This window comes from Equus caballus, chromosome 24 (assembly GCF_041296265.1).
Source record: "Equus caballus isolate H_3958 breed thoroughbred chromosome 24, TB-T2T, whole genome shotgun sequence".
In the NCBI taxonomy this organism is placed as follows: Eukaryota; Metazoa; Chordata; class Mammalia; order Perissodactyla; family Equidae; genus Equus; species Equus caballus.
In genome coordinates this window covers 44,592,779-44,605,298 of record NC_091707.1, presented here as the reverse complement: position 1 = coordinate 44,605,298, position 12,520 = coordinate 44,592,779, and the positions used below count along the sequence as shown (strand labels likewise).

Genomic DNA, 12,520 nt, shown 5'->3' with positions numbered 1-12,520 from the left:
GGAGCCAGATCTGTTCAGAGATCCACACACGTCCCATGTTCATTTCTGTTCTCTGGCTGTGATGCCTACTTATTGTGGGGAGAGGAGGGAATGAAAACTGGGTCATACTAACACTGGTATGAGCATCCACAACCACCTTATGCCAGAGGTATCATCCTCCCTACCTTATAGATTGGGAAACTGAGGCTTCAGAGTAAGATTTGCCCGAGATCTCATACTTGCAATTTCCAGAACCAAGGCGAGAGGCCAGGTCTGTCTGGTGCTGTAGCCCATGCCATTTGGACTACACCTCCAAAGCCTCATTTTAATTATTGTCTTCTTCCTAAGAGTAGGGAAGGGAAAATAGTACAGTTTATCTAGTGCTATGTTAGTAAATCAACTCTGGATGCGTGGACAGTGCCATCAGTTCTTAGGATTGTGTTTGCAGTAGAACTTCCTCTCTGGAACTTAGATTTAAAGTACCAGCACAGTGATTTGAATACCTTTGTATTTGGTAGACTTTACTGAAGTTACTTAAGACTTTCCATCTTGTTAGTAAGCTTTGGTTGGGATCTAGAGTCAATCACAAAATTACCTTTCACCGCACACATCTGAACTCTGCATCCCTTTGATCAAATTTGCCTAATATATTGGCTGGGCTTTTTTCTCTCAGCACTCCCAAGAGTTTATGGCTGTGGAAGACTAAACGACAATTTTGTTCTGTTTCATTCATTATCTGTAAAATTGCCTGTAAGTTCTGATGCAAGAATCATTTATCCTGGAATGTGATGTGAGAAAAGAAAGTAGTTTGATCTTCTCTCACTCTAACTCTAAAAAGAATAAGTTTATGGTGCTGACAGTATCTGCGGCACTTCCAAACTTCTCATGGACCAGAAAAGAGGATGGGGATGTAAGGACTGACGTTGGTCCTTAGTGGTTTCACGCTGGTGATAAGCAGCAGAGAGAAAAGCTCCCTCTGCTATGGGAGGACATAAGAGAGGGACTGGGCTTCAGCTACTTAGCAGTGGATTTTCCTGTAAAGTAGCCCAACTTTGGTTAGATGATTGAATGTGGACTTTCCTGATTGTTGTGTACCTGTTTCTGCTGCTTCTTTTTTATATTTTCCTTTACGTAGTAAAATTTCACTGTGCAAAATTCACTGATAAGAAACTCTGAGAAATGTAAAAGCCACATAATTCTGGATGCAGTGTTTCCCTATTTCCAAAATTTGTTTCTTGGCATTCTGAGTTTTGTTTTAGATAAATTGCTTGCTTTATTACTTGGCTGTGTGCAGGCTTGCTTTCTTTCCATTTGCGTTAGATTTTGAGTAGGAGGTGATTTTTTTTTCAGAGATCGTGTTGGTTTGGGGTGGTTGCATCATTGCAGGAGGTATCAAGTAGCATTTGTAAAAGGAAGCCTGGAGGAGGGCTCATTGTTAAAGCTCTGTGGTTCCTAGTTGGCTGAGTCTTTCCTCTTCTTTGATATACTCCTGTCAATCAGTGATCCCAGAACCAGGATTTTACTGCCTCTGTGTAGACAGAGATGCTCTATGGGGCAAAATGGTTCTCAAAGTGGAATTCCTGGACCAGCAGCATCAGCATCACCTGGGAATTTGTTAGACTTGCAAATTCAAGGACCCATCCTAGACCTACTGAATCAGACACTGGGGGTGCAGCAGACTGAATCTATCACACCCTCCAGGCAATTTCAGGGCTAATCACATTGAAAACCCATGCTCTGGAGTCAACATAGAGATGACTGTGTTTTTGCAGAGAAATAATTTCAGATCTTTCTTCTGGAGTTTTTAAGTCTTGTTAGAGTTGAATGTAAAAATTAGCCCCAAAGTAGCTTATGTTCTCCCAGAGGCTCCTAATACCCTTCACTGATTTTCTTTGCTGATGGAAATTTAATAAACCTTTTTGATTAGAATTGTATGGAAACTTACGTTTTATGTATTCCTAGAAAAGAATGGCTTCTTTTAATATTATATTCTTAGGATGAGAAGTTGTTTTATTATAGAGAGACAAGAAATATGTTCTTAAGACTTTTAAAAACAGTAAATGTTATTTTCCAGTAACTCATTAAAAGAGGCAATGAAATGACTTGACTTTAGTCACGTAAAATTTAAAACTGTCGTCAATGATTCTTGAAGCCTATCCCTGCTGCAAGCACAGACTTGGCCAATCACATACTCACCTCAATTAGAAGTTGGGAAGCATGTGGCTGTGAAATGACACATTTGCACTACATTTGGAATGGCATAATTAAAAACACTAACCAGCAGTTTCACTCTGCAGGTCCAATGTGACTATAAAGTGTGATGTTTACATAGAGACCCCTCAGACGGGAGGTGTGTTCATTGCAGGAAGAGTAAATAAAGGTGGTATCTTGATTAGGAGTGCCAGAGGGGTTTTCTTCTGGATTTTTGCAAATGGAACCTACAGAGTTACAGGTGATCTAGGTAAGTGACTTCTTCTATAGCACATGACTTACTATGTAATGTGTTACTGTGAGCATCTGCTTGTTACTTATGGGGTCAATGAAAGAGCTTTACCTCAAGGCGCTTGGACATCTAATTGGGAAGAGATTCAACATATGTAAGTAAATGCCAACCGATTCAAAATTGTAGAGTTAATTAATTAGTACAGAGAGAGGCAGCTCAGTAAAACAGAAAACTGTGCCAAGCCTTTTTGGGTACTGTAGAGTTGAGCTAGGCTGTCAGGGTAGGATTTGCAGGAACTGGGGTGAGGTGGGTGTAGTAGGGAAAGAATGCTCAGGAAACCCCATAATAAAAACAAGACTATAAGACTGTTGCTAGTGTGATTATGGAAATATAAAGAGAGGGATTGATTTGCGTAAAATGGAGAAATTCTATTTCTTAATTTAGTTAACTTGAAAACAGCTTGACTCTTCTCATTCATCTTAACAGCCCTTGTCTTACGTAGAATAGTATTGTACCCGGAATAGGTGCTCAGAAGATGTTCAAGTTGAATTCCATCCAGTTCACTTTGGTTTTGGCACACATCGCTCTGTTGAAACTAGACCTTATTGGTGGTGACTTTTCTTGATTCTCGGTCTCTTGACTCTCCTCCTACATTAATAAAAATCTCCTCTCCTACAGTTGCCTCTCTTTGCCTCTACCTAAGGTGAAGAGGGCTCCATAAATAAAATGAAAGTGAAAGAGAGAGTGGGTCGTAAGGACATTAGAGTAACAATTGCATAATCACAGCATGACCGATCTAGAAGGTACCTCACTGACTTTCCAATTCAAAACAGAGAGTCAGAGGTTAGTGGATTTGCCCACGGTCTCAAAATGAGTTAGTGGCAGAACTGGAACTAGGAATTTTAAATCTGTATCTTCAGTCCCCACTGCTCTGTGTCTTAAATTGCCCACTCAACATCTCATCCTGAGTTTCTCTCAGTCATTCAAATATAATACATTCAAAGCTGAACGCATTGTTTTCTCTAATTCTCAGTGAATGCTATTACCATGTAATAATTGCACTAGCTGGAAATCTCGTGGTAGCCTTTGATTACTCCTTCTTATCCTCTATATTCATTCCAATCAGGTATAAATATATACTTGAATGATAGATGCTAACGCATTATGTCTTATGATTGGCTTTTAAGTTTATTTCACTGGTTCTCCTATGAGCTTACACATAGCATATGGCTCAGAGCAGGATCTCAATACATGCTTGTTGAATGCATGCCTGAATGAAGGATGTTTTGTTTCAAATCAGTTGTAGATCTGGAAATGTAGATCTTTAATAAGGCTGACTTTACTACATACAAAACCACCTGAGAACCCCCACTGAGTTATGTGATTCTGTGATTTAGATTTTAAAAAAATATCAATTCTGGTAATCTTTTTGTGTTAACAGCTGGGTGGATGATATATGCTTTAGGACAAGCTGACATTAGAGCAAAAAAATGGTATACACTCACTTTAACTATTAAGGTAAGTATGCTTAAATCTTCTTTTCTTGTGCCTTTCTAGCATTTTCTGTTATCAAATGAGAGGAGATAAGTGTGATAAATAATGGAAATAGACAGAGAGTCTCCATGATACCAGCAAACCACCAGTCTCTAGGATGATAGCGTGTGTCTGGGTAAACCCACATGAGAACCATCAGCAGTTGACTTTATCACCCTACTATTTTTTAAAATTTTGTTTTGTTTTTTAAATTAAGGAGTAATTGGTAAAGTCAATGATTGAACTATTTTTTCAAGTTTTTTGAACTAAGTTATAATTGGAGCTTATAGGTACAAGCAAAATTACATAAATTTATTTTTGATGGTTGAGAATACTTCGGTTTTCAACTCTGAGCACAATCTTTTAGAAGTTAGTTTCCATGAATATTTTGTCAGAGAGGATACCAGATTAATCATAGTAATGTGGACATCTAAAAATATTTGTCAGACTCACTGGTTGATTGTGAGTTATTGATCGACATGCTTCCAAGGGAGATTGTGTAGAGAAATTCTTCTGTATAATATGCTGCCCTCTGCCAAGATGGTCCTGTCATAATTTTGTTTGGATTACAATAGAGATTAAAAATGGAATTTAAATAGCTTTTTGAACTTGTTCTCTTCTCTTACCCAACCACCAAAAATGACAGTACTAATTTTCAGGCAGTAACAATGTATATTGAATATCTGGTTTGGGTGTAGCATAGTTTATTTAACTAGACCACACTTGATGGGCATAATAACTACTTTGTTCCCAGTTCTTCCCTTTTACAGTGAACTGAGCCAGTGAGGGCTGGCTTTACTTGCAGGTGGAGGGGAAGGATCTTTTACGTGCCTGTTGGGGTACATGTGTGCTGTTACTTGTATAGGTAGATATTTAGAAGTGAAATCGTATTTTGAATTTTAACAGATTCTGCCCTATTGCTAGCCAAACTGTACTTCAATTTTACAGCACTTATAAATAATATATGTATAAAACATAATATAATTTGACATTATTGATTTTTAAAGATTTTTTTTTTCAAACTAATAGACATGATTTGTATTTCCTTGATAGTTAGGAAAGTTTCACATCTTATTATGTTTATTGGCTATTTCCATTTTCTCTTCTCTGAAGTTTCCCATTCCCATTCTTTCCTTATTTTCCTATTGTATTGTCTTATTCTGATGGATTTTTATGAATTTATTATATATTTTGGTTAGTAACCCATTGTCTGTTATATATGTTGCAAATATTTTCTTCTGTTCTGTTGTGTGTATTTTTATTTTGCTTGTGGTATTTTCATGAATAGAAATTTTAACTTGTGGTACTGTCAAATATTTCACTTTTTTTTCATGGCTTTATGTTTTAAGTTTTATTTAAAAAGACCTTCCCCTTTCTCAAGGTTAGGAACGTTTTTCCCCCCAAAAGTGAACAATGTTTAGGATTTTTTTTTAATGTTTAAGTCTTTAGTCCATCTGGAATTTATTTGTTAATTGTAGGGAGAAGAGCCCAATGTAATTTTTTTTAAATGAATGGATAGCCACCATCATTTATTACATAGATTTTTCATTGATTTAAAGGCCGTGTTTTTGATGTAACAAATCATCACATGTGCATAGTCTTGTTTTTGAACTTTGTTTTTTATATTGCTTTGGTATTACTATCCAATGTCACGCTTTAAATTTCATAGCTTTCTAAAATCTTTGACTGTAGGGTTAGCCTGTACTTCCTTCAGAGTTCTTTCCTGACTACCTTACATAACGTAGTACTGCGCATCACACTCCGTCCCTCTCTCCTTTTTTTCTCCAAAGCTCTTATTTCCTCCTGGCATCATACATCTTCTGTGGATCGTTCATGTGTTCGTCCTGCTCCCTTCACTAGAACATAGCTCCTTTACTCAGGCCTCTGTCCGTGTTATTCACTGTTGGCTCCAGCACCTAGAAAGTGCCTGGTACACCCCCTGTTGGGGCAAGGGCCCAGTGACCCCTGGTTGAATGAGTGAGTGGATGTCAGTGGGCAAGTTCCTCATTATTTCTTCTTCAAAATTATTGTTGCTATTCTAGTATATTTACTCTTCTATTTGAATTTTTAAAACATCTTTTCAACTCCATGAAAAATGCTGCCAGTATTACACTAAGTTTGTACATCAGTTTAGGCAAAAATAGCATTTTTTTTAGAATACTGTGTTTCTCCATGAAAGAACATGGGAACCAGCACGTATTGCCTCTCACCATTTATCAAGATCTCCCACTATGTCCTTCACTTTTATTTTTGTAGTTCTCGCACATTTCATCTTAGGCTTATTTTTAGTAATTTTATGAATTTTTTGAAACTGTGAATGGGATTTAAAGGATACATTTTTTCGGGTACTTTGCGTACATGGTTAGAAAAATCAAAAGGGCTTATTGACAACAGCCACCTCCTGCCTCCCCCGCTTGTTCCTTCCTCCTGACCCCATTCTTGTTCTGTCCCTCTGATCAGCCACCTATACTGGTTTAGCTGTTTCTTCTGCTGTCTGTTTAGCACAGTGCGATTTGCTACTTTCAGAAATTAGCTCTGGTCTTGCTTCTGGGACGGGTGGGGCTTTTGCTGACTTGCTCTCACTCTGCTCCCAGCGCCATGTTTCTTGTTCCATCAGCTCTGGGCATTCTGCTGCTCCATCGCATCTCAAGTCTATGCACGTCCTCTGAGAGTCTTTCTCCAACTCTCCAGTCTAAAGTATCTCTCAGGCACCCATCACCACATCACCCTGTTCTAATTCTTCAAATGCCACTTATTGCTTAGCTCTTATTTGTTGTGTGTGTGTGTGTGTGTCCTTCTGCTAGAATGTGAGCTCCATAAGAGCAGGGACCTTGTCTTTCTTGTTCAGCCTAAATTCCAAGTGCATTAAGCAGCATTTGACATATGAATATTTGCTGCATAAATGAAACAAAACAACTTCTTCTGTGATGTCCATTTTCCAAATTACGGCGAATGTGAGGATTTTTCTCATCTTAATGTTGGCCGTTTTTGAATTCTCAGCACACGTCAGGCGCTGTACCCACAGTACATGGTTGCATGGTGGTTAGAAGGGTAGACTTTGAAGTCTACTATGTTCAATTTGCAAGTATTTTATGTTGCTGAGCTTCTATTTTCTCATCTGTAATATCATGCAGACACACTCTTTTTAGAAAGATTGAATGAGATCGTAGATATGAAAGTTTGGTACAGTATCCAGTATGCGGTAAGCACTTAACGAATCACGTTGATATTCTTAGGAGCAGGCACGTTTGGAACCAGAGAGACCAGTGCTCATATTTCCTTGCTGACACATACTGAGACTTCCAGCAAGTTATTCACCTCTTGGAGCTTCTGTTTTCTTATCTGTATAAGGGGGTTACTTTTGTAAGGTTGTTTTAGGGTTACATGTTTTTCATTCTTTCATTTGACACATTTTTATTAAGCATCTATTATGTGCCCTTTTCTAAGTGCTAGCAATACAGCAGGGAACAAGGCAGACAAGGTTTCTGCTCTCTGAAAGCCCATATTCTTCTAGTACAGGGATTGGCAAACTTTTTCTGTCAAAAGCCAGTTAGTAAGTATTTTCAGCTTTGTGAGCCACATGTCTGTGCTGCAACTACTCAGCTCTCCTCTTGTAGTGACAAAGCAGCCATGGAAATAGGCAAATGGATGGATGTGGCTGTGTTCCAGTAAAACTTTATGTATAGAAATAGATGGCTGGCCCGTGGGCCATAGTTGGCTGATTCCTGTTCTAAGACAGTAAACTTGTAAATAAAGAAAGAAATACAATTATGAAAAAAAAAAAAGGGGGGGATAATGAGGTAAAGTAACTCCCCTGCCTGGACTTTCTAGACAGAGACATCAGGGAAGACCTCTAGGAGTTGCTGTTGTTTGAGCTGAGACCTGAATGATGGGAAGAGCAGTCTGAGCAGAGGGCACCTGTGGTGACTGGTCTCGTGTGAGGAGCATCCAGGAGGCTGGGTTGACTGACTCCTAGGAGGGAGGAGCAGGGGGAGGAGGAGATAAACTACTGTTAACAGGTTTTGTGCTTAGGGTGACTTGTGTCTGTGAGTCCCTTGGCTCACAGACAGTGTTAATATTCACCGTGCTCTAAGTGGGAGAAGATGTTCAGTAAGCGCTTGTAGAGCTGAAGATAGCTGTGCAGGGTGTAGTAAGAGGAATGTGTGTGGCGCTGCATGTGGAGTTGGACAGCTTGGGTTCGAGTCCTAGCTCTCTGGTCAGTATGGGACTTTGAGTTTCAATCTTGTGAAGTCTCAGTATCTCCATCCAGAAAATACAAGAACAAAATTAAAGCCCATGGCATTATAATTCTATGACTTAAGAAAAGATTTTGTTTTGATTCTTGGCCTAGTGATCTGGGTCGCTAGCTCTTCACCCTTTGAAATTAGCCAGTTTTAAGTGTTTAGCTGCCATTGGTGTACTGTGAATATACACTTGTAAGTGTGCTGTCATAATGATGATCAGAGCGAACACTTATGGTTCACCATGTGCCAGGCACCCAGCTAAGTAGGAGTGGCGGCCCTTTGTGGAAGACATTAGTTTTATCTTTGTCGGTGACCAGTAAGTCGTTTCTATGGATTCTCCCTTTCTTCCAGTCTCTACCCGACCAAATTATTAGTTTAACTGATGGTTGCTGTTTCTCTAACTTAAGGGTGGGCTCGTCACATGACTTCGAAGTGATATTCTATACACGGGGACAAAGCAATGGCTGAGCTAGGGTTCCTTAACAAAGACCTTAATTAATGAGGCAGACGTGGGCCCTTTGGCTTCAGCCGTCATGTCTGAGGAGCTGGTGGCCGTTAGCCACAACACATGTATATGCAACTACTTATAAATAACAAATGTTTTTTATTTTAGTGTGCCTTTGTCTAGAATTTTATAAGAATGTTATAAAAAGTTTTATATTTCTGTTGGTTTTACAACATTTTGGTGGCTACAAGGAAATATGGAGGTATGTGCCTTGGAAACTTTTTACGTAAGTAGATAAGAATTTCCTCTGAGAAAATTTTTCCTGTGTTTCAAACTTTTGCTCAAACTGTTTTGCTGTGGTAAGTCTTAAGGGAGAAGAATATTGGCTCCACTAAGTAGGTGGGCCATACATTATTAAGAAACAGACTTGGAAGAATCATTTTCATATGTCTTCAAGGTGTGCATTTCTCTGTCCTCCAGGGCCATTTCTCCTCTGGCATGTTGAATGGCAAGCCTCTCTGGACAAATGTCCCTGTGAATTTCCCGAAGAATGGCTGGGCTGCGATTGGAACTCACTTCTTTGAATTTGCACAATTTGACAACTTTTATGTGGAAGCCATGGGCTAGTATTCACAGAGCACCATAGCACACTCTTTGGAGATTCTTTCTTTCTTTTTGGTTTTGGTTCAGAACCAATATTTGTTTTGAGGGATAAATGTATGAGCCTTTTGGAGGCTAAAAATAATGAAGAGTAAATGAGGAGAAAGATATATTTTTGTTTGATACTCTGGAAGACTTTTTTTAGAACTAATTCTAAGGGGAAACAGATGAATCTTACCTGAGATGTCCCCTGAAATTCAAACGGTACATTGGTCCTATCCTTAGAAGTGGTTTTGGTGGCCAGACCTCAAGCCTTGGTGTTAATGCTCAGGTAGCTCTTTTCATCGTATTTCCAAGTGATCATGTGGATGGCAATAACTTGATCATCACTGAGATGTACTGATCAATGCTGATGTGTGTTCGAGTGAGTTGATGTCCTCGTCTCAGGATAATGCTTGCGTAATAGGAAGCTGAAGACACTGGAAGTGCTGCTTTTTGAAAACCACTTCAACATGTTATCCTTAAACTCTAAAACATATTTTTTCTTTTCTTTTTTAAGATGATGCTTTTGAATATAGATAGCATGATTTGAAAAATGCCTTATTAATAAACTACCTCTAAAACGATTTCTGCAATAATAAATATTAGCAGGTTTAATTGGGCTGTCTGCATGTTTAAATTCTTTCAGATCCCAGTTTTAGTCTTGAAACCCTTATAACTCTCTGAGAATGTTTTCCCAGGTGCTGGAAAGAGGAAGAAAATCCCACAGAGCCAATGCTGTAAATGGGTCTAAAGATAAAATTGTAGCAATTTTCTTGTGTCTCATTTCGTTGTGCCTTTCATGGTCTGTCTTCTCATGTGGTACTGGTAGCAGACTAAAATAGCTAGTGAATTCTTTTCTCTCCTTGTGCATGGAAGAAGGGAAACACTTAGCCTTTTGCTAGTTCGTAGAATTGGGTCATCCTCTAATATTTGTGTGGTTAGATGTGTTTATTTCATTAAATACAAATATGTTTATATTTAAGTATGGGTGAACATATTTCTCACGCAGTATAATTTATATCTAATTATTAGTGTACCTCCTAGAAACAACTCAATTATTCATCTGGATAAAGTAAATTCTGGAATTCTTTATAATGAAAGTTTAAAACTTCATTGAACTAATTCTACAATTTTAGCATTTATAATGGTCTAACATAGAGTAAATGGACATGAAGTTTTCTATTACTATTAAAGACAAGAAGCTAAATATTAGAATAAATCAGATTACAGAGAAAATTTTTAAATTAAAACCAAGTCTAAGTGATTTCCAGTTCAGGTCTCTACATATCTTTTAAAATTAACTTTATTGAGGCATAATTTACATACCATAAAATGTTCCCATTTTAAGTGTACAGTTCAGTGAGTCTTGATGAATGGCTATATCCGTGTAGTCAACACCCCAACCAAGTTATCGAGCATTTCCATCACCCGAGGAAGTTCTCTTGTATGCCTGTGCAGTCATTTCCTCTCACCCTACCCCCTGTCTCAGCCAACCATTGACTTGATTTCTATCACTATTGATTAGTTTTCTTTGATCCAAAACATTATAAAAGTGGGATCATACACTGTGTACTCTTTTGTGAATAGTTTCTTTCGTTCAGCATAAGGCTTTTGAGATTTGTCCATGTTGCTCTGTGTATCAGTGGTTTGCTCCTTATTTCAAAGAGTATTCCATCGTATGGATGTACCACAATTTGTCTCCCCCAGTTTTTAGTATTACAAATAAAGCTGTTATGAAAATTTGTGTACAAGTCTTTGTGTGGACATACGTTTTCATTTCTTCTGGGTAAATACTAAGAAGTGAAATTACTGGATCTTTTGGGAAGTGTGTCTTCTTTAGTTTTATGAGAAACTGCCAAACTATTTTCCAAAATGATTGTATGATTTTTCACACTCATCAGGAATGTTTGAGAGTTTCAGTTGCTCCACATTCTTGTCAATGCTTCATATTGTTATTATTTCTAATTTTAACCCTTTCTTGTGAGTGTATAGTAGGGGCATTAGATGTTGACAATCTTTTCATGAGCTTATTTATTTATGTATTTTCTTTTGTGAAATATCTGTTCAAATTTTTTGCTTTTTAAAAAATTGGGTTGTCTCTCTTATTATTGAGTTGTCAGAGCTCTTTATTCCAGATACAAGTTTTTTAAAAAATCAGATATGTTTTGCAAATTATTTTTTCAAGTCTGTATCTTTTGAAGAGTACCAAAATTTACTTTAGAAGTCGAGTTTATCATTTTTTCCTTTTATGGTAGGTGTTTTTTTGTGTCCTAAGAAATCATTGTCTACCTCAAGTTCACAGAGATTTTCTCCTTTGTTTTCTTCTAGAGGGGTTATATTTTTAGCTTTAACATTTAAATCTGTGATCTATGTTGCATTCCTTTTTGTATATGACAACGAGAGGTGACGGTTGAGGTTCAATCTTTTTTCCTATATGGATATTCAGTTTTTCCAGCATAATTTGTTGAAAAGACCATTCTTTGTCAAAAATCAATTGACTTTAAGTGTGTACATCCAGAAATAAACTCTCTATTCTGTTCTATTGATCTATATGTCTATCCTTAGGCAAATACCACACGTTTTCATTACTGAAGCTTTATAGTAAATTTTGAACTCAGTATAAATCCTCCAACTTTGTTCTTCAAAATTGTTCTGGCTAGTCTAAGTCATTTACATTTCCATATAAATTTTAAACTCACCCTCTATATTTCTGCAAAGACCTTTCTGGAATTTTGATTGGGGTTACATTGAAATTACAGATCAATTTGGGGAGAATGGCTATCTTAATAATGTTGACCCTTCAGTCCAGGAGCATGTTACATCTCCATGTTTTTAGGCTTTCCAGAATTTCTTTCAGTGATTTACATAGATTTCAGTGTACAGCTTTTGCACATATTTTATTAAATCTATCCTTAAATATTTTGCCTTTTGATGCTATTGTAAATGGTGTTTTTTTCTAATTTCATTTTTCAATTATTTGTTGCACATACATTGGAATACAGTTGCTTTTCTTATGTTGACCTGCAATCCTACTGCATTGCTAAATTCACTCGTTAGTTCTACTGGCTTTTTTTGGGTAAATTCTTTAGGATTTTTTATATACACAATAATATCATCTGTGAATACAGGTGGTTTTACTTCTTCCTTTCCAATATGTCTCCTTTATTTCTGATGTTGTTGCACTGGTTGGGACTTCAGGTACAATGTAGGAAAGTAGTCAGAACAGGTGTCCTT

General features: G+C 37.5%; 1 protein-coding gene across 32 annotated transcripts in view; it reads left to right on the top strand.

Moving 5' to 3' along the window:
- GALC (galactosylceramidase) overlaps positions 1-11,037 on the top strand; it is a 57,685-nt gene extending 46,648 nt beyond the window's left edge. For all 32 annotated transcript variants that reach the window (XM_001495134.7, XM_070249571.1, XM_070249575.1 and 29 more), the window contains 3 exons: positions 2,277-2,440; positions 3,864-3,940; positions 9,125-11,037. In XM_001495134.7, coding sequence (XP_001495184.3) covers positions 2,277-2,440; positions 3,864-3,940; positions 9,125-9,271 — 388 coding nt within the window. In that variant the 3' untranslated portion in view covers positions 9,272-11,037. The remainder of the gene's footprint in view (positions 1-2,276; positions 2,441-3,863; positions 3,941-9,124) is intronic.
- Positions 11,038-12,520: the final 1,483 nt, after the last annotated feature.